The sequence below is a fragment of the Hypanus sabinus genome, chromosome 1, assembly GCF_030144855.1.
Source record: "Hypanus sabinus isolate sHypSab1 chromosome 1, sHypSab1.hap1, whole genome shotgun sequence".
Lineage (NCBI taxonomy): Eukaryota > Metazoa > Chordata > Chondrichthyes > Myliobatiformes > Dasyatidae > Hypanus > Hypanus sabinus.
Genome location: NC_082706.1, coordinates 207078232 through 207101484, shown reverse-complemented (window position 1 = coordinate 207101484; position 23253 = coordinate 207078232). Strand labels below are relative to the sequence as shown.

The following is a 23253-nucleotide window of genomic DNA, read 5'->3' as shown; positions in this document are numbered from 1 at the left end:
GCCACGAACTTATCAATCACCCCTTGTACTTTGGTTATCTCTATACTTCGATAATGAATTTACTTTGACTTTGACCATGGGCTTTCTCCATCCATTTAATGAGAAGGTAAGGTCACCTGCATGCCCCAGGACACGAGTTACAGACCACATTGGCACAATACACCCTCGCTTTATCCTGCATTGTTACTGTTTTACACTGTTCTACCTCAGTGCGGTGTGTAATGAATCGATCTGTGTGCATCACGTACGAGAATGCAGTCGTGACATCTCTGTCAGTCTAAATTTCCCAATGGGTTGCCGTGCTTCGTTTCAGAGAGAAGTGCAGAATCCACATAGTCACTGATCAACAATGAGTGTTGAATGTGTTGTAATTTATACTGGTGTTCTGGGAGGGGGTCTGTTGGTCAGGAACTCTCCTTGTGGGGAACAGAAAGGAGATTCTGTGGCCCCAGAGGAGACGCCAGGATAGTGTGTGGCCTCCTGGGTGTGAGGGTCCATGATGCATCTGCAGGATATTCTCAAGGGGGAGGGGGAACAGCCAGAGGTCGTGGTGCATATTGGCAGAGAGGGGTAAGAGGCCCTACGCAGTGAGGATACAGAGTTAGGAAAGAGGCTGAAGAGAAGGAGTTGCAGAATAGTAACTGCTGGATTACACTCTAGTGCAGGTAGGAATCGGGTAACAGCACGGATGAATGAGCGGCTGAGAAGATGGTACAGGGGACAGGGTTTCTAGCTCTTGGATCATTGGAGCCTTTTCTGGGGGGACAGGTAACCTCTACAGGAACGAGTGGCTGCACCTGAACTGGAGGGGAACCAATATCCCAGCTGGGAGGCTTGCTGATGCTTCTTGGGAGAGCTTAATCCGGTTTTGCAGGCGGCTGGAAGCGGGAACACCAGGTCAGTGAGGGAAGCATCGGACCAGAAGGTAGATGTCAGGGAAAGCACTGAAAGGCAAAATCGAAGTAACAAGTGTGATGGGTCGGATAGTTTGAAGGGTGTATATTTTAAAGCTAGGGTTATTATAGGTAAGGGTGATGAACTTAGAGCGTGGATCAGTACATGGAACTACAATGTTGCACCCTTTACTGAAACTTGGTTGAGAGAGTGCGAGAAATGGGTGATTAATGTACCAGGTTTTCAAAGTTTTAGAAAAGATAAAGGAGGAGGTAAAAGGTGTGGGGGGAGTTGCACTACTAATTAGGGACAAAATCACAGCTGCGTTCAGGGGAGGGGGTCAGACACTGAGTATAACCCAGAACAGGAGGGGTGCAATCACACTGATGGGATGGTAAACAGAACCCCCCCCCCCCCCAATAGCCACTGGGATATTAAGAAACAGAGATGTAATCAGATTAAGGAAATGTGTAAAAATTACAGGGTTGTTGTCATGGGGGATTTCAACTTCCCTAATATAAACTGGAACCTCTTAGTGCAAAGGGTTTAGATGGCGCAAAATTTGTTAAGTGTATCCAGGAAGGTTTCTTAAATCAATATGTGGATGGTCCAATGAGAGGAGGGGCTGTACTGGACCAGGTATTGGGTAATGTGCCTGGCCAGGTGACTATCGTTTCAGTGTGCGATTAGTCAGGAAACAGTGACCAGAACTCCTGAACTTTCAGGATAGCTATAGATAAGGATAGATATGGCCATTGCGAGAGAGTTTTAAATTGGAGTAGGACAAATTATGAGGGCATTCAGCAGGAACTAAGAAGTGTTAATTGGGAACACCTTTTCTCTGGCAAGTCCACATCAAACACGTGGAGGGTGTTTAAAGATCAATTCCACAGAGTACGGGAAAGGTATGTTCCTGTCAGAAGGAAGGACAAGGATGGAAAGATAAAGAGACCCTTGGAGCTCCAGAGAAATGATGAAGTAGTCAAGAAGTAACAGAAAAATTAAGTAAGGCTTTGGAAGTTAGGATCAAATGAAGCACATGAGGAGTGTAAAGAATCTGGAAAGAAACTAAAGAAAGGAATTTGGAAAGCCAGGATTAAGGAGAATCAGAAGGCATTCTATACATAAAACAAGACCGTGAGGATAACTAGGATTCGCTCAGGGATAAAGGGGGGAATGTGAGTGAGGTCCTTAATGAGTACCTTGCTTCAGTATTTACCAAGAAAAAGGATATGGAGGCCCAGGAGATCAGTGTTGAGTGTATGTTAGGAGGTCAAAGAGGAGGAAGTGTTAGGCCTTCTATTGAGTATTAAGCTGGATAAATCCCACGGACCTAATGGGAATTACCCCAGATTGTAGAAGGAGGCAAGAGACAAGATTGCTGGGGCCTTGACCAATAACTTTGTGTCCTCTCTAGGCCCAGGCAAGGCCCAGAAAGCCTGGTGAGAGGCAAATGTTTTGCCTCTATTTAAGAAGGGAATAAGGGAAAATCCTGGAAACTATAGACCGGTGAGTTTCATGCCAGTTTTAGGGAAATTGCTGGAGAACATCCTTAGGGATAGGATATATGAGCATTTGGAAACCCATAGTCTAATTAGGGAGAGACATCATGGCTTTGTACGTGGCAGGTCGTGCTTTACCAACTTGATTGAGTTTTTTGACAAGGTGACGAGAGAGAATGATGAGGCTAGGCCGGTGTATGTTGAATGCATGGATTTTAGTAAGGTGTTTGAATAAAGTCTCTCATGGGAGGCTAATCCAGAAGAAGTTTTCATTTCATTTTCTTTTCATGTAGGGGAATGGGGGATTGATGAGTTTCCTTCAACTACTTCTATAGTTTTCTCTATTTTGTGGCTAGCTGGAGAAGACGAATTTCAGAGTTCTATCCTGCACACATAGTTTGATAATGAAATGAACCTACAAACTTTTAAGATGAATTGGGTCTGAGGTGAACTGGCTATTTGGATTCGGAACTGGCTTGTGCATAGAAGAGAGAGGGTAGTGCTTGAAGGACTTTTTCATGCTGGAGGTCTGTAGTTAGAGGTGTTCCACAGAGAACTGTGCTTGGTCTTTTGCTGTTTATGATGTCTATAAATGACCAGGCTGAAAGTGTAGATGGGTGGGTTAGTAAGTTTGTGGATGATACCAAGATTGGTGGAGTTGTGGATAGTGTGGATGGGCAGAGAAATGGCAGACGGAGTTTATCCCAGATAAACGAGAGGTTTTGCAAGCATTGTTGCCAGGACCGTGAAAATGATTACAGGGGAAGATCGGATAAGTTCGGTTTGATTTCTTTTGAACATAGGAGGCTGAGGGAGGACTAAACTGAAAAGCATAAACACCCGAGATTCTGCAGATGCTGGAAAGCCAGAGCAGCACACAAAACGCTGGAGGAACTCTGTAGGTCAGGCAGCATCTATGGAAGGAATAGACAGTCGAGTTTCGGGTCGAGACCTTTCTTCAGGAATGGGTGGCTAGATAAATTAGAAAGGAGCTATTTCCTTTAACAGTGTGGTCAAAAACTGCTTTTTAAAGATAATTATGGGATTAGAGGGGAGAACAGGATTGGTTTTTGAACTGAAGGATGGGAAGAGTCCAGTTCTCGCTGTCCAAAGGATGGTAGAGGCATTGAACTCCATCACATTTCAGAGCTGATGGAGCGTGTAGATTCCTGTGGGACTTTGGATCGGGTACTAAAGGCAGGATTGCTCAGCTCCTCTTTTTGACCAGTACAGAGGAGATAGGCCAAGCGGCCTTCTTCTGTGTCATCACTTTCCTACGATTCTGTTGCCTTAAAACATTAGCTAAGCTGGAAAGAAAAAAGATCTGGAAGGACTTCTTGAGAACAGGCCCATTAACATGATCCCAGCAAATTGTGTGCCAGGGGCGGCTGCCTGCCAGGGCAAGGAGCACAAAAGTGATTGCCAATCTTGTGGGCTCAGCTCATTTAAAATCTGGCATAAGACTGCTTACTAACTTTCTGTAAACAGCAGGACAGAACACTGGTTAGCAGATAAAGGTCATTTTAAGGTCAATGTCTGTACTGGGGGGAAAAACAGTGTTTTACTGTTACCAAGATTCTGGGTGGATGTTGTACATTTGCCATGTTTTGTATGGCTTTGTGAGGGAATGGCTAACGTAAGCAGATCTGTCCTTTGGGCGTGGGCTGTCATTGATTCTGTTGTGTTTCTTGGACTTACTGTGTATGCCTGCAAGAAAATGAATCTCGTATATTCTGACATATATGTACATTGACAATAAACTTACATTGATGTAAAGGAACATCAACTGCCCAATATAAAGGTGCTTGGTGTGTTGGTCTTCTTCAGTTCCAGGGCCACTAGGTAATGTTACAGCTCTATAAAACTTGCAATATTGTGTTCAGTTCTGGTCGTCTCATTACAGGAAGGATGTGGAAGCTTTTAGAGAGGGTGCAGAGGAGATTTACCAGGATGCTGCCCGGAGTAGAGAGCATGCCTTATGAGGTAATTTGAATGAACAAGGGTTTTTCTCTCTGGAACAAAGAAGGATGAAAGATGACTTGATAGAGGTGCCTAATGAGCATTGAGAAGGCCTAGATAGAGTGGAGGTGGAGAGGATATTCCCTTTAGTGAAGGACAACGCTTTAAAATGCAGATACTTGTTTAGCCAGAGGGTGGTGAATTTGTGGAATTTGTGGCCATGAATGGCTGTAGGGTTAAGTCATGGAGGATATTTAAAGCAGAGATTGGTAAGATCTTGATTAGTAAGGGTGTCAAAAGTTATGGGGAGCAGTCAGGAGAAAAGGGGTGAGAGGGATAATAATCAGCCATGCTGGAATGGTGGAGTAGGCTCAATGGGCCGAATGGCCTGATTCTGGTCCAATGTCTTATGATCTTCCATGTGGCAACGCTTCTGGAGCCAGTACAGCACACCCAGAGCCCACCAGGTCGAACCCATACACCCGCAGGAAACTCTCGGGGTTTCATGAGAACATACAAACTCTCTACAGACAGTGGTGGGAGCTGAACCTGGGTCACTGGCATTGTAAAGTGTTATGCTAACCGCCACACTACCATGATGCTCCACTGTCAGACAGGGATCAATTGCAACCCAAAGCAGAGGACATTAGCGGAAGTGCCAGGAGCTTCGGTCCGTTTGGAGGGTGCTCTGCAGCACAGGAGTGGGGGAGATTTGGGACGCTCCCGGCAGAGTGGCAATGCGAGCATGTGATTTGCAGGCGACCACGGAGGAGAGAGGCCGGCCTCTGGAACTGCGTGGCAAAGAGATGGTGGACAACAGAGTTGTTACGCACGACAATGCAAGGTGAGGGAGAAATTTGAACACAAGGATATGATTTGTGAAGTGGAGGTGTTCAGTGGCCGGGAGCCCAGCTGGGTCTGGAAACAAAGGTGTAACGAACAGTCCACACTTAATATAAAATGTGATAGAGCTAGCAGAATTCTGAGTCATGTGAATTCCTTAGAAGGTATACTACCTTAACAGAGTAAATACAAGCAGGCTTTGTCCCCTTAGATTGAGGGAGACTAGATCTAGAGGTTAAGGGTGAAAGGTGAAATGTTTAAGGGGCACCTGAGGGGGAACTTGTGCACTCAGAGGGTGGTAAGAGTATGGAACAAGCTGCCAGTGGGAGTGGTAGATGTGTGTTCAATTCCAACATTCAAAGGAAGTATGGATGGGCACAGGGATGAATTGGGTATGGAGTGCCATGGTCTGGCTTCAGGCAGAGGAACTGGTCAGCAAGGACGGAATGGTGCAAAGTGCCTCTTTATGTACTGCAGTGCTCTGTCATTCTAGTTCCTGAAGGTTGTTATAGACGGGGGTAAAGGGGACAAGCTCCCATTACCTATTAAATGCTCCCAAGGGCTTGAGTCTCAAATAGCCTCTGTGCTGTCTTTATGACAGTTATTTAGTTTATAATATTTTCGCTTAGTAATTCATTCAATAGTATTTTCTAGTTAGAATTAGAAGTGTTTAAAGTATATTCATTGCATGTAAAATATATCGGCATGCGATGACGTCACATCCGGTTTCGCCGCGTCTTGTGGGAAAATACCGGTTTGAAATTAGCGCGAGGGTGGGGGCTCACCACGAGGCTCACCTGAGCAGAAGTTGTTTGCAGGCATGAGAAATCACAGTGAGAGCAACGCTGTAAGTTAATAGATAATCGATATATTGAACTAAGATGTTAATGCCGATCCTGTTAGAAGTAACGACGGTAGATAATGTTTATGCTTTCGTTAGTTAAAGAGTTGCGGATAGTTTGCATGGAAGTGTATTTAAAATAGTCAATGGAGCAGGTAAACTCTCCCTGTATACTGCACCTTAGTGTAATGTAGTTATAGTCACCTTTGCAAGTATTTACACTTGAAATGTGATATTAAGGAAGGAACAAATACTGTATCAATCTTGTATTGTTTTATCAACAGTTTTCACCATATGTTAATGTGAAGAGTGAACAGTAAATGGTTAATCTTACTGCGATCTGGTTTACATTGGCTGTGGTTTATCCGGATGTTAAATTCGGCGTTCGTTACACCCGAAGGAGAACGTTACAGTGAAAAAGCGGCATTATCAGGTGTTTCAAGTGCTGCAATGTCAGCTCAATCCAGCATCAAGTCGAAGCCGCCCAGCGACAGGGGCAGTAAACCGACATCAAGTAAGCCCACCCGGGCGTTATCAGGTGTTCCAAGTGCTGCAATGTCAGCTCGATCCGGGATCAAGTCGATGGCGCCCAGCGACAAGGGCAGTAAACCGACATCAAGTAAGTCCACACAGGCAAGAGCCAAGGCAGAAGCCGCCAAGGTGCGACTGCATTACGCCAAACAAGAAGCAGTTTTGAAAATGAAACAGGCCACCAGAGAAGTCGAAATCCAGAAAGAAAGGGCCGCCAGAGAAGCCGAAAGGGCCGCCAGACAAAGAGAAGAGGCTGCCAGAGAAGCCGAAATCCAGAAAGAAAGGGCCGCCAGAGAAGCCGAAGAGGCTGCCAGACAAAGAGAAGAGGCCTCCAGAGAAGCCGAAACCCAGTTGGAAATGACAAAAATATCGACAGAGTTGCAAGTGCTGCAGCGAGAAAGAGAAGAAGAAGCTACCATGGCGGAAGCAAAGTACATAAAAGAAGCTGAAGGGTCGCGTGATCTGACCGAAGCAAGATCTACTTTAGAAAGGACCAGACTGGAACGCACAAGCGACTATGTACAATCTCAAATAGACAGGCAGGCTCGTCTCCCCTCTCCATACGTATTCGATAACTTCCCCAGCTACGAGGAACCTCAGAGAGTCACGATTGCATCACATCCATATGAGGAAGGAAATTTACCCTCACGGCTCCGTGATGAAGTCAAGAATGAAAGAACCGACAACGCTCCTTCACCCCCACAACAGGACGGCGGGGAGGGAGAGGTTCACTCCAGGACAACAATTGTCAGCTCGAACTGTACAGAAGTTTGCGGTCAAATTCAGTCAAGCCGTTCTTGTTCCGAGATCTGCCTCACTGAGGTGTACCCTGAAGAAGCACAACAAGACATTACCAAGCGTAAAGTAACCGACGAGACGCTAGGTCAGTCAGTTTTCGTTCAAACCGAGCACGGAAACAAACTTGCACAGTCAGCTCAAGATACCATTTCTTTAAAACCCAAAGACACCAAGGTCTTCAGAGATGAAGCAAATAATGGGGTTGCCCCATTGCCTTTCAGAGAACCACGCCAGCGCTCACCAGATAACAAAGAGCAGGCAGTCAAACGGTTCACGTCCTCACGGAAAACCCAGAAAAGGAAACCTGAGATGCAGCAAACGCACCCGATTGGCCCACGAGGTACTGTGCACCCTAATGGCAGAGGTCACAGCCATTATAAACGCACAATCATTCCTACCTGTGTCTTCTGACCCAGAAAACCCCTTTATACTTTCGCCATCAACGCTCCTTACGCAGAAGGCAGGAGCACCTCCTCCACCAGGAGACTTCTCAGACAAGGATTTGTACACAAAGCAATGGAGACAAGTCCAGGCTCTGGCAAATCAGTTCTGGCCTCGCTGGAGACAAAAATATCTACCTTTGTTGCAACAGAGACAAAAGTGGACAGAACCCCACAGGAATCTGGCCAACGGCCAGAATCACTGCTACATTCCCTAGCGAGGATGGACATGTCAGGAAGATCGAATTGAAGACTACCGACCAAGGCGATGTGAAAATTTACCAAAGGCCAGTTACAGAAGTTATTCTACTTCTACCCAATGACTGATTAAGAGACTAAGTTTGTACTCTGCTCATTGTGACCTTACAAAGGTCAAGCGGGGAGTGTGCTGTCTTTACGACAGTTATTTAGTTTATAATATTTTCGCTTAGTAATTCATTCAATAGTATTTTCTAGTTAGAATTAGAAGTGTTTAAAGTATATTCATTGCATGTAAAATATATCGGCATGCGATGACGTCACATCCGGTTTCGCCGCGTCTTGTGGGAAAATACCGGTTTGAAATTAGCGCGAGGGTGGGGGCTCACCACGAGGCTCACCTGAGCAGAAGTTGTTTGCAGGCATGAGAAATCACAGTGAGAGCAACGCTGTAAGTTAATAGATAATCGATATATTGAACTAAGATGTTAATGCCGATCCTGTTAGAAGTAACGACGGTAGATAATGTTTATGCTTTCGTTAGTTAAAGAGTTGCGGATAGTTTGCATGGAAGTGTATTTAAAGTAGTCAATGGAGCAGGTAAACTCTCCCTGTATACTGCACCTTAGTGTAATGTAGTTATAGTCACCTTTGCAAGTATTTACACTTGAAATGTGATATTAAGGAAGGAACAAATACTGTATCAATCTTGTATTGTTTTATCAACAGTTTTCACTATATGTTAATGTGAAGAGTGAACAGTAAATGGTTAATCTTACTGCGATCTGGTTTACATTGGCTGTGGTTTATCCGGACGTTAAATTCGGCGTTCGTTACACCCGAAGGAGAACGTTACAGCCTCTGAGATCCAAACCCTGACCTTCACATGTGGCTCAGCTACTAAGCCTGGTGGAACCGATTCTACTGACAGAAGATGCATCTGCAGGTTGCTGGCAACTTAAAGCCAAGCACATCGGGCAGATGGGGCTCGTCGAGCACGGTTGGCAGCTCATCCCAGAGAAGGAGAACTCTGATCGCAAACCGCCACTGCCTGTGGCTGTGCTCCTTCAGGAGGAAGAGTACACGAGTAATCCAAACCTGGAGTCGCTAAGGCAGACCTACATTGAGTTCAACATCAACAGCTGCTGCAACACGGCTGGTACCAAATTGGATCGGTCTCTGCCGTTCCTTCAGGTTGATCAGACGCATGGAGAAGGGGAGCTTGCTACATGGGCAACAGCTGGCACTCCATACCGTACTGCCCAGGCTTACGTATCAAGACAGCAAGGACACAATGTTCATGGGCATCTCTGACCAACGGAAGCCTCAGTTTCAGACTATCACTCTGAGACTAAGATCTAAGATGGAAGATTTAAAGCTGTAACCCAACCGCTCATACAATCTCCTTCCATTAAAATCACACACCCCTCCAAAACTGTCACCCTCCTCTGAAAACATACACCCCTCCCACACTGTCTCCTCTCTCTGAAATCATACACTCCTCCCACACCGTCTCCTCTCTCTGAAATCATACACCCCTCCCACACCCTCCTATCTCTGAAATCACACACCCCTCCCACACCGTCTCCTCTCTCTGAAATCACACACCCCTCCCACACCGTCTCCTCTCTCTGAAATCACACACCCCTCCCACACCGTCCCCTCTCTCTGAAATCATACACCCCTCCCACACCCTCCTCTCTCTGAAATCACACAACCCTCCCACACCGTCTCCCCCCTCTGAAATCACACCCCCTCCCACACTGTGTCCCTCCTCTGAAATCATACACCCCTCCCACACTGTGTCCCTCCTCTGAAATCATACACCCCTCCCACACCATCTCCTCTCTCTGAAATCATACACCCCTCCCACACCGTCTTCTTCCTCTGAAATCATACACCCCTCCCACACCGTCTCCTACCTCTGAAATCACATACCCCTCCCACACCCTCCTCTCTCTGAAATCATACACCCCCCCACACCGTCTCCTCTCTCTGAAATCACACACCCCTCCAACACCGTCTCCTCTCTCTGAAATCACACACCCCTCCCACACCGTCTCCTCTCTCTGAAATCACACACCCCTCCAACACCCTCCTATCTCTGAAATCATACACCCCTCCCACACCGTCTCCTCTCTCTGAAATCACACACCCCTCCCACACTCTACTATCTCTGAAATCATGCACCCCTCCCACACCGTCTCCTCTCTCTGAAATCACACACCCCTCCCACACCGTCTCCTCTCTCTGAAATCACACACCCCTCCCACACCGTCTCCTCTCTCTGAAATCACACACCCCTCCCACACCGTCCTCTCTCTCTGAAATCATACAACCCTCCCACACCGTCTCCTCTCTCTGAAATCATACACCCCTCCCACACCGTCTCCTCTCTCTGAAATCATACTCCCCTCCCACACCGTCTCCTCTCTCTGAAATCATACACCCCTCCCACACCGTCACCTCTCTCTGAAATCATACACCCCTCCCACACCGTCCCCTCTCTCTGAAATCATACAACCCTCCCACACCCTCCTCTCTCTGAAATCATACACCCCTCCCACACCGTCTCCCTCCTCTGAAATCACACACCCCTCCCACACTGTGTCCCTCCTCTGAAATCACACACCCCTCCCACACCGTCTCCCTCCTCTGAAATCATACACCCCTCCCACACCGTCTCCTCTCTCTGAAATCATACACCCCTCCCACACCGTCACCTCTCTCTGAAATCATGCACCCCTCCCACACCATCTCCTCTCTCTGAAATCACACACTCCTCCCACACTTTCTCCTCTGTTAGAAATCATACACTCCTCCCACACTGTCTCCTCTCTCTGAAATCATACTCCCCTCCCACACCGTCTCCTCTCTCTGAAATCATACACCCCTCCCACACCCTCCTCTCTCTGAAATCATACACCCTCCCACACCGTCTCCTCTCTCTGAAATCATACACCCCTCCCACACCGTCTCCTATCTCTGAAATCACATACCCCTCCCACACCGTCTCCTCTCTGTGAAATCATACACCCATCCCACACCGTCTCCTCTCTCTGAAATCATACACCCATCCCACACCGTCTCCTCTCTCTGAAATCATACACCCCTCCCACACCATCTCCTCTCTCTGAAATGATACACCCCTCCCACACTTTCTCCTCTGTTAGAAATCACACACCCCTCCCACACCGTCTCCCTCCTCTGAAATCATACACCCCTCCCACACCTCCTCTCTCTGAAATCATACACCCCTCCCACACCCCCTCCTCTGAAATCATACACCCCTCCCACACCGTCTCCCTCCTCTGAAATCACACACCCCTCCCACACTGTGTCCCTCCTCTGAAATCATACACCCCTCCCACACCGTCTCCCTCCTCTGAAATCACACACCCCTCCCACACCGTCTCCCTCCTCTGAAATCATACACCCCTCCCACACCGTCTCCTCTCTCTGAAATCATACACCCCTCCCACACCGTCACCTCTCTCTGAAATCATACACCCCTCCCACACCATCTCCTCTCTCTGAAATCATACACCCCTCCCACACTTTCTCCTCTGTTAGAAATCATACACTCCTCCCACACTGTCTCCTCTCTCTGAAATCATACTCCCCTCCCACACCGTCTCCTCTCTCTGAAATCATACACCCCTCCCACACCCTCCTCTCTCTGAAATCATACACCCTCCCACACCGTCTCCTCTCTCTGAAATCATACACTCCTCCCACACCGTCTCCTCTCTCTGAAATCATACACCCCTCCCACACCGTTTCCTATCTCTGAAATCACATACCCCTCCCACACCGTCTCCTCTCTGTGAAATCATACACCCATCCCACACCGTCTCCTCTCTCTGAAATCATACACCCCTCCCACACCGTCTCCTCTCTCTGAAATCATACACCCCTCCCACACCATCTCCTTCCTCTGAAATAATAGTGTGCTGTAATGTTTTAAGGATTGTTTTGCACTAGAATTTTTTTGTCCTGATTGCAATTTTTCCTTGGAAAATTGTGCATAGTTTATATTTTCCTTGTGAAAACTGCTGCTTGCTTCTTTGGTCCCAGAACACACCCTACAGAGTCTGTAAAGCTGAGCCATGCCTCTGCTTTCCACGGAGGCTGAGGGAGCTGGAGTCTACATTGATGGCATCCTACAGGTGTGCAGATAGGGGGAATCCTGAAAAGTTGTCTGACTGGTATGGAAATTACTGCCGTGTACGGGAAGGCCATACAATAGATAAGCAAAACTGCGCTCTACATCCCTGAGACACTACCAATGATGTACAGATAGATTCTAGCATGGATAAAGCAGTGGTTGATTGGCAGGAGGCAAAGAGTAGGAATAAAGGGAACCTGCACTGGTTGGCTGCTGGTGATTAATGTTGTTGCAGAGGGACCAATTCTTTTTGCATTATATGTCAATGATTTGGATGATGGAATTGATGGCTTTGTTGCAAAGTTTGTAGACAATATGAAGGTAGGTGCAGCAGTAGGTCATTTGAGGAAGTAGAGAGGCTACAGAAAGACTTAGACAGATTTGGAGAATGGGCAATGAAATGGCGGATGGAATACAGTGTTGGGAAATGTTTGGTCATGCAGTTTGGTAGGAGAAATGAAAGAGTTGACTATTTTGTAAGTGGGGAGCATATACAAAAAAGATCTGGGGCACAAAGGAAAGACAAAGGGATGTTTGCTTTGGTGGGGCCAGTGGGAACAGCCTCAGAATAAAGGGACTTCTATTTCAAACAGAGATGAGGAGGAATTTCTTCAAACAGAGGGTGGTGAATCTGTGGAATTTGTTGCCTCAGGCTTTTATGAAGGCTTGGTCACTGGATGTGTTTATGGTGGAGATTGATTGGTTCTTGATTAGCCAGGGCGTGAAAGGTTATGGTGAGAAGGCAGGAGATGGGTGCTGAGAGGAAATTTGGATCAGCCATCAAAACTCAATAGGCCAAATGGCCTATTTCTGCTCCTATATCTCAAGGTATTATAATAAACCTGTTCACCAATATAAGCTCAAAATCCTGTAGGTCACTTACTATAAACTTGGTCAGTCCTGTCGCTCCAGCATTCCCAATGAAAATTCCTGAACTTGACTCAAAGTATAACGGCTGAGGTGACCTGAGGAAGCGACGCTGCTCATGTTCGTCACAGTCCAGGTACAACGTGACAAGGTCCCCCTGAATGGACAATGCAAAACGAGCCCATCTGTCTGTCATCGATGAGACCTGAAATGAGGCGACCTCCTGGGAGGTCTGTGAGCCGGACTCGGTGTAAAACAGCACGATCTGCTGGCTGCCGTCCAGGACTGCGGTGAGCCTGACGCCCAGGTAAATGATATTCTGGTAGGAATTAGTGATTGTGAACAGCACCCCGCCATCGTCAGTAGCCGGCCGGATGGTCACGAGGATGGCAAAGTCTCTGTAGAAATTCTGAGGTATCATGGTCTTCGTCAGTCGACCAATATTCGCTCCTGACCCAAACATGTACGCCGGAAAGCCATCATACCCGGTGACGAAGGCAACCGATGGAGGGAGAGGGACTCCGATCAACCCAGTCAGGTCAATGTGATTGTTGGCTCTTCCCCCTGCAATGCAAAGAAAAGGGATTGTTGCTTCTTTCATTGTTAAGCAGAGTTCAAAGTAAGTTTATCATCAAAGTACATATATGTCTCCATATACAAGATTCATTTTCTTGTGAGAGTACTCAATAAGTCCATTAACCAGAACAGAGTCAACAGAAGACTGCCCAACCAACGTGATCAACCAGAGGCACAAGACAACAAACTGTGCAAATCCAAAAAGAAGAGACTATAATAAATAAATAAATGCAGGAATAAATAGATAGATAGGTTCAGGAGCCCGATGGTTGAGGGGTAGTAACTGCTCCTGAACCTGGTGCTGTGAATCCTGAGGCTCCTGTACCTCCTTCCTGATGGCAGCAACGAGAAAAGAGCATGGCCCGATGATGGACGCTGCTTTCCTGCGACAACACTTTCTGTAGGCGTGCTCAAAGGCGGGGAAGGTTTCACCCACGAAGGACTTGAATACACCAATTGCTTGTTTTCCACATAGTTATGTTTATTATTAAATATGCCCACCAAATCCTGTTAACTTCAGGAGAAATTCCCACCAAATAGAAGGAGCTTCCAACCATCTCCAGTGAGGTGTTAGAACACCACAGTACCATAGCGGTTACCGCAACACTATTACAGCTCGAGGGGTCAGAGTTCAGAGTTCAATCCCAATGTCCTTTGTAAGGAGTCTGTATGTTCTCCCTGTGAACGTGTGGGGTTCCTCCGAGTGCTCTGGTTTCCTCCCACAGTCCGAAGACGTACTGGTCAGTAGGTTAGTTAATCATTGTAAATTGTCCTGTGATTAAGCTAGGGTTAATTTGGCTGTTGCTGGGTGGTGCAGCTTGAAGAGTTGGTTCTGCACTAAATATCAATAAATAAATAAATGAATGATAAACTTTTCTGTATTTTGCAATGGTTCACTGTACATGTGACAAATAAAGGTAATCTTTGGTCTTGTTTCCTCCCTAGCTGCCAAGTTCTTCATCCCCTCATCAGCTGGGAAACTGGTCAAGGACGGATTCAAGTTCCAGAGGGGGGTTCAGGTCAGCGGGTGAATCGAAGACTTGGACCTTGACAGGTTTTCTCTGCGTCTCCCCAGCTTCATCCGCCACATGTTTGCCTATTCATTTCTGATTCAGATTTATTTATCACGTGTACGTTGGTCATGGAGTGAAATGCAACAAAAACGCTTAAGGACGGGCAGCCCGCAAATGTCGCCACACATTCTGGCAGCAATATGACATACCCACAATGCTCAGCATCAGCAGAACAACAACCAATCAACAACAGCAAAACAAGCCCTTTTCCTCCCTCCCACCAACACACTCAAACACACAGATGGTCCTCAAACTCCAGACCTTCAGCTTCTAGTGAAACACATGACTCTGTGTCTCTAGCTTTCCCAGTAGACTTGCTAACTTGCAGATCCTGAGCTTCTGTCATCAGGCCTCAACTTCTAGAGTTCCACTCGACTTTTGGGCTTTGATTTTCAGTTTTGACTCCAGGACTAATTGATAACAGGACCCAAGAACTCCAGGCCTCAAACTCCAGACTCGCCAATGACAGGACCCTGAACAGGCCTTGAACTCTGGACTCACCAATGACAGGACCCAAGAACTCCAGGCCTTCATGATATTAAACCAAATTCTGATTCTGATATAGTGACAGGTGTCCTGTCCTGAACAACACACCGCAGCAAATTGTCAAGGCATGCAAATGTACAATATTTTGTGAATAAATTTGATCCTTGATCTTATGTGAAGGAACAACACTGTCAATTCTATAAATAAAACTATAAAGCCAAAGGGACAGATGTCACACCATAAAATCACAAAAACTGGTGAAAGTAACAAAAGAAGCTGCATTTCATCACTGAGAAATTTCAGTCAGCTAAAAGCTATTTCTGTCCGTTCAGACATTTCATTCACCTTCTGAGTCTAAAAACAGCAAAAATGAGACAATCCAACAGCTTTGCCAACTTCGTCAGCGTTCTTTCAGTTCCATGTTCTCAGATTAGTGAATAGGTTGAAAAGTTGCTGGTTGGGTTAGTGGGCTTGAAGGAGGTAAACGGAGGGAAGCTGGTTAGAAAGGTTACAGATTTAAACTTTGAAACTAAAGACAGAGGGAAAAGATTGGTGGCAAATGCTGAAAATTTAAAACAAAACCGGAAAATGCTGGGAATACTCCACTGTCAGGTAGCCTCCGTGTGAAGATAAATCAGCAGCAACTTTTCACCATCAGAATCAGGTTTATTATCACTGACATTTGTCATGAAATTTGTGGTTTTGCAGCAGCAGTACAGAGCAACACATAAAAAATACTATAAATTATAATGAAAAACATACACTCAGTGGCCACGCTTTTTTGGTACCCCCTGTACCTAACAAAATGGCCACGGTGTGTATGCTCATAGCCTTCTGCTGCTGTAGCCCATCCACTTCAACATGGTGGGTGTTCAGAGATGGTCTTTTGCACACCATTGTTGTAACATGTAGTTCATGTAGTTACTTGAGTTACTGACATTGGTCCCGTCAGTGCAAACCAGTTTGGTCATTCTCCCCTGACCTCAGAATCAGGTTTATTATCACCAGCATGTGTCAGGAAACTTGTTAATTTAACAGCAGCAGTATAATGTTAAAAAGGAAACCATAGAAAATAAATAAATAAATAATTTGATTACAGTGAGTATATATGTATATTGAATAGATTAAAAATAATGCTAAAACAGAAGTAATATATATTTTTTAAAAAGTGAGGTAGTGTTCATGGGCTCAATGTCCATTTAGGAATCGGATGGCAGAGGGGAAGAAGCTGTTCCTGAATCATTGAGTGTGTGCCTTCAGGCTCCTGTACCTCCTACCTGACAGTAACAATAAGAAGAGGGCATGTCCAGGGTGATGGGGGTCCTTAATTATGCATGCTGCCTTTCTGAGGCACCGCTCCTTGAAGATATCCTGGGTACTACAAAAGCTAGTACGCATGATGGAACTATCTAATCTTACAATTTTCTATAGCTTCTTTCAGTCCTGTGCATTACACCCCCCACCCGCACCATACCACTCGGTGATGCGGCCTGTCAGAATTCTCTCCACAGTACATCTATAGGCATTTTTGAGGGTATTAGGTGACAAACCAAATTTCTTCATACTCCTAATGAAATATCGTCACTGTTTTGCCTTCTTTATAGCTGCATCACTATGTTGGGACCAAGTTAGATCCTCAGAGATCTTGCTCCCAGGAACTGAAATTGCCCATTCTCTCCACTTCTGATCCCACTATGAATATTAGTTTGTGCTCCCTCATCTTATCCTTCCTGAAGTCCACAATCAGCTGTTTGGCCTTATTAACATAGTGTGCAAGGTCAACTAGCTGGCATATCTCACTCCTGTGCGCCCCCTCATCTCCATCTCAGATTCTACCAACAATGGTTCTATCATCAGCAAATTTCAGCTATGCCTAGCCTCACAGTCATGGGGAGAGAGAGTAGAGCAGTGGGCGAAGCAAACACCCTTGAGGTGCACCAGTGTCGATTGTCAGAGAGGAGGAGATATTCTGGTTAGGAAGTCAAGGATCCAATTGCAGGAAGTGGTACAGAGGCCCAGGTTCTGTAATTTCTCAATCAGGACTGTGGGAATAATGGTGTTAAATGCTGAGCTGTAGGAAATGACTAACATCCTGACATAGGTTGAGAAGTGGCAGATCGAGTTCAACCGGGAGAAGTGTGAGGTGGTACACTTTGGAAGGACAAACTCCAAGGCAGAGTACACAGTAAATGGCAGGATACTTGGTAGTGAGGAGGAGCAAAGGGATCTGGGGGTACATGTCCATGGATCCCTGAAAGTTGCCTCACAGGTAGATAGGGTAGTTAAGAAAGCTTATGGGGTGTTAGCTTTCATAAGTCGAGAGGTAGAGTTTAAGAGTCGCGAGGTAATGATGCAGCTCTATAAAACTCTGGTAAGGCCACACTTGGATTATTGTGTCCAGTTCTGGTTGCCTCACTATAGGAAGGATGTGGAAGCATTGGAAAGGGTACAGAGGAGATTTACCACGATGCTGCCTGGTTTAGAGAGTATGCATTATGATCAGAGATTAAGGGAGCTAGGGATTTACTCTCTGGAGAGAAGAAAGATGAGAGGAGACATGATAGAGGTATACAAGATATTAAGAGGAATAGACAGAGTGGACAGCCAGCGCCTCTTCCCCAGGGCACCACTGCTCAGTACAAGAGGACATGGCTTTAAGGTAAGGGGAGGGAAGTTCAAGGGGGATATTAGAGGAAGGTTTCTTTACTCAGAGAGTGGTTGGTGCGTGAAATGCACTGCCTGAGTCAGTGGTGGAGGCAGACACACTAGTGAAATTTAAGAGACTACTAGACAGGTATTTGGAGGAATTTAAGGTGGCGGGGGGGGGGGTATATATGGGAGGTAGGGTTTAAGGGTCAGCACAGCATTGTGGGCTGAAGGGCCTGTAATGTGCTGTACTATTCTATGTTCTATTGTCCAGGTGGTCTAAAGCTGTGTGAAGAGCCACTGAGATTGTGTCTGCCGTAGACCTACTGTGGACCTCTCTCAATAACAAGGCACTTTTGCCCACAGAACTGCTGATCACTGGATGTTCTTTGTTTTTCGCACAAATCTACGTAAACTCTACAGTCTACATCGCAGGGAATCAGCAGTTTCTGAGATACTTACACAACCCGTCTGGCACAAGCAATCATACCACAGCCACAGTCACTTAGGTTTTCATTTCTTTCTCATTCGGATGTTTGGTCTGATTACCAACTGAGCCTTTCGACCATGCCTGCATGCTTTAGTGTAGTGAGTTGCTGCCACCTGATTTGAGTCATAGACACATAGAAAAGTACAGCACAGGAACAGGCCATTCAGCCCATCTTGTCCGTGGGGAACCATTTAAACTGCCCGCTCCCATCAACCTGCACCGGGACCATAGCCCTTCATCCCCCTACCATCCATGCACCTACCCAAACTTTTCTTGTGTTGATTAGCTGAGTAGGTATTTATATTAATGAGCAGGTACACAGGTGTACCTAATAAAGTGGCCACTGGGTGTATATGAGGTTAAATTAATTAAGTAGTGTAGAAGGAGGGTAAAAATAGTGAGGCCATGTTCAAGGGTTCATTGCCCATTCAGACATGTGATGGCAGAGAGGAAGAAGCTGTTCCTAAAACATTGAGTGTGTGTCTTCAGGATCCTGTACCTCCTCCCTGATGGTAGCAATGAGAAGAGGGAATATATACAGTACCGTGCCAAAGTGTTAGGCACATATATATAGCTAGGGTGTCTGAGCACAGTGCTGTATTTGTCTGTGTGAAGTGGTGAGCGAATTTGTAAATCTGGTGAAGAGCAAAGGAGATAGGGAAAGGTGAGGGTGGAGTGCTGTGGGAGGGGTGTGGGACAGGTGGCAGAGAAGGAGTGCCAGGGCAGAGGGTATCACCGATGCAGACACACCCAACCCTGTGTCACTAGACGAGGTCATTTGATTTCAAACAATTGCTTTATTGATCATTATAGAAAGTCTCTCTGGTGCTTCCCGCTCCCTCCCCTCTCCCTGCCCCCTTCTCACTCTCAGTCCACAATAGAGACCCATATCAGAATCAGGTTTATCATCTCTCACGTATGTCATGATATTTGATTTTCTCGTGCGGCAGAAGCACCGTGCAATGCATAAAATTATTGCAAAGCTATATTTATACATCTATCCCTCAGACCTTTGCACAGTACTGTATATAACAAGTTCCCCTTAGATCCATTGCACACATCTCTCTAGTGTAGGGGAGAACACAATGTGCTGGAGGAATTAAGCAGGTCAGACAGCATCTGTGAGGACTAGTAAACAGTTGACATTTCTGGCTGAGACCCTTCGTCATGACGCCATAGGTGCTGTCTGATCCACTCAGTTGCCCCAGCAGAGATCCAGAGCAACCAACATCTCTGCTATTGCGTCTGTGCTTCATTCAACGGCTCAATTTAATATCAGATTACAACCTGAAATTCTTACTCTTCACAGACATCCACAAAACAGGGAGAAAATGAATGACATAAAAATGTTTAGAACCCCGATACGCTCCCTCCCCCTCCCATGCACAAGCATCAAACCTCTTCTCCTCCCCCACCACCTCCCAAGGAATAGCAAGCCTCCAAAGACCGTGATCTATAGATGGTCAAAAACTACTGTCCATTCTGACACCCCAACGACTCAGCCAGCCCCTCTTTCACTAATGAGGGAGAGAGAGCGAAATATATCGTTCCTGCCCCAGTGTGAGCATACACTCTCCTGGTATGTGCAAACAGACCTGAACTCTCTGCTCAAACTGCAGAAGCTCACGTTTCCCGTCGTCTCGCGGAGAACAGGCGGACAGTCAGACCCTCAGACTCTCAGCATGTGGAGCTGGGTTTTGATACCACAGCCCTGAGTCGCAAACGAGACCCAAAATCCTGGAGGAGCTCAGCAGGCCAGGCAGCATCAATGATGGGAAATGAATCGTCAACATTTCAGGCTCAGACCCTTCATTGGGACTGGAAAGGAAGGGGGAAGAAGCCAGAACAAGAAGATTGGGGGTGGGAGGAGGCAGGTAAAGCCAGGTGAGGGGGACGGTAGATGGGTGGTGGAGGGGAGAATTCTGAGAATTATGTGAGAAGCTGGAAAAGAAGGAATTGATGGGAGAAGAGAATGGATCATGGGAGAAAGGGAAGGAGGAGGGGACACCAGAGGGAGCTTAGGGTAGGTAAGGAGAAGAGGAGGTGTGAGAGGGGAAACAGAATGGAGAATAGAAAAAGGGGGAAGGCATAGGGGCAGAAATTGATGTTCGTGATGTCAAGTTTGAGGTTACCCAGATGGAAGATGAGGTGTTGCTCCTCCAGCCTGAGAGTGGCCACATACTGACATGTCCAAGTAAAAGTAGGAATCGGAATTAAAGTCGTTGGCCACCGGGAAATGCGAATGGGACAGAATGGATTGGGTCAGGATCTACTGTGCTTGCAAGCTCACATCCTGCTTATCATCCATTACCTGTCAGGTTCCTGGGTGAGGGCCAGCCGGAGGTCCTGGCGCTGGTCGGCGCAGGGGCCAGCTGACCGGAGTGCACTGGGAGGGGCCGTGATGGCCGGACGCTTGCTGCCGTCGTCTCGGTTCCGCCGGCCAGCACGGACTCGGCTGCGGCTTGGCGCTCCCGCCCCACCGCTGTCTCCGCCAGCCGGCTGCTGGGTGCTCGGGAGGTCACTGGCATCAGCTGGGTAGGGGCGGCCGTGGCGGGATCCGAGCCCCACAGCCTATGCCACCAGCTCCACTGTCCGTGTGCACCCCCACACAGCAGCAAGCCGAGCGTGACAGCCATAAGCCATGCTGGCATGGCTGCTCCTTGCAAGACACTGGGAGTAAAAAGCAGAAGCCTTTACAGTGGTTCAGGGCGCCCAGCCCTCCGCTGTTTCATTCTCCAGCCTTCTGCACTCTGCCCCGCTCTTACCAGCTTGCTGCTTCACTGGGTGGAGCATGGGCGTTTGTGCAGAATTGTCTCGTAACTCCAAGCAGTTGACCGCAGTGTCAAGGTGATGTTGAACTTGGCGTCAGTCCATGGGTACCCAACCAAATAATTCCATCTGTTAAGAAACTGCACTGTATGTTGGCTGCCTCAGTCGTGTGTGCCAGCCAAAACAAAGCAGTAGTTTCATTTCCTCCAGTGCCAATCGCCCCGAAGCACCTGGCAACGCGAGTGGTCTTCGTGCGGAGATCCCCAGCTCACCTGTCATTACATCTCAGTAAATACCACAATGACCCGCACCAAGCCTGGAGTTCAGCAGCTTTCAGCTGTGTCACAAGTGGGAAAGGATAATCTTGTATTTATATCGGGACCTGAGGGCGTTGCAGAGCACTGAACAGCCAATAGGAAGGACCTTGGAAGTGTAATCAGTGTCATTATGCAGGCAAACACAGCAGCCAACTTGCCCACTTAGAGCAGTCTCATAATTGGCAAGTTCTAAGTTCCACATTCTAATCCCTATTTGATTAAAGGATGAATATTGACCAGAACAGTGGGCATTTCTCCTCTTTTGCTGAGGGACCTTATCGATTCACCAGAGAGAATGGATGGAGTCCGTCAGAACAAATTTCAGCTAAACAAAGTAAACTGCAGATTCTGCAACTTTGAAAACCCGCTTTTCTTACAATTAGGCCTTTGTCTGTGCTTAAGCAGACTTCAGGCGTTAGTATGCAACCAGTGCAGTGACAGGAACCCACAGAGTTTTCTTCACATCACAAATGACATGAACGTGTCCCAGCTGAAACCCAAGGGGAGGAAAGAGGATTGAGCGTGTTTGGTGTGCCCTTTTCTTTCCGTGGTTAGAGTCGGGATTCCGAATAAGTCCTCCTCTGGAAAAAAGACATGACTAGAAAGGAGCACATCGCTGCAACACAGTGGTCCCTGTGTCAGCCATGGGAAGTACCAGCCTTAAGAACTGAAAGGAAGAAGCTGACGAGGAGGGATTGATTTGCAAGAAGTTTCAGACAAGTACAATGCAGAGGCGCGATGCAATGAGCCACAGTTACCCCAGCAACAACAGCGCTGTTCAGGAGTATTTGGAACATGGAGCTGCTTCCTCTCCTCATTCTCTGCGAGTTTAGTAAGATTATACCCCGCTGAGTGATCATGGGACTGTGGATTTTACAAGCTCATAAATAGTGGTGGCCAGGATCAGCTGTATGTCATGTCTCGGAATAATTGACCGTTCACATGCAGGGTATGTAACGAATCCCACTTAATGTTATTAAGGCATTGACGCAATAAAAAGTGGCACATGGTCTGTGGAATGAAAACACAGATGCTGGAAGCGCTCGGCAGGACAGAGCGCGTATTTGGCAGAGGAAGCTGTGCCCAAAGTGGATGGTACTTTCCTCAGCTCACAAGTGGGAGAGAATTTAAACCAGAATCCGTACGACCATAACATGAACAAGCAGACTGGGCCATTTGGCCCATTGAGTCCATTCCACCACACTATCGTGCCCGATTTATTAACCATCTCAACCCCATTCTCCTGCCTATGCCAAGTAACCTTTGACACCCTGACTAATCAGGAACCTACCAACCTCCATTTTAAATACACCCAATGACTTGGCCTCCACATCCACCCGTGGCAACGAATTCCACAGCTTCACCTCCCTCTGGCTAAAGAAATGTCTCTTCATCTCTGTTTTAAAGGGACATCCTTCTTCTCCAGGAGTTCCCAACCTTTTTCATGCCATGGATCAATACCATTAAGCAAGGGGTCTGTGGATCCCAGGTTGGGAACCCCTGTTATACCCTGAGGCTGTGCCCTCTCATCCTAGACTCCCTTTTCATATCCAAAGATAAGGAACTCTGCAGATGCTGGGAATCCAAAGCAACACACCCAAAATGCTGGAGGAACTCAGCAGGTCAGGCAGCATCTACGGAAATGAATGGATGGCCAACATTTCGGGCCGAGACCTTCTTCTCAGTCCTGGAGAAGGGTCTCGGCCTGAAACATTGACTGCTTTTTAATTTCTATAGCTGCTGCCTGACCTGCTGAGTTCCTCTAGCATTTTGTGTGTGTCCCTCTGCACATTCACTCCATCTAGCCCTTTTAATATTCGATAAGTTCCAATGAGGTCCCCCGCCATTCGTAAAC

At 46.9% G+C, this 23253-nt stretch overlaps 1 protein-coding gene across 1 annotated transcript in view; it reads right to left on the bottom strand.

The window, feature by feature from the left end:
- Positions 1-23253, bottom strand: part of col15a1b (collagen, type XV, alpha 1b) — a 304760-nt gene that overhangs the window by 176251 nt on the left and 105256 nt on the right. The window contains exon 3 of the mRNA XM_059993844.1: positions 13058-13605. Within this exon, the coding sequence (XP_059849827.1) occupies positions 13058-13605 (548 nt within the window). The remainder of the gene's footprint in view (positions 1-13057; positions 13606-23253) is intronic.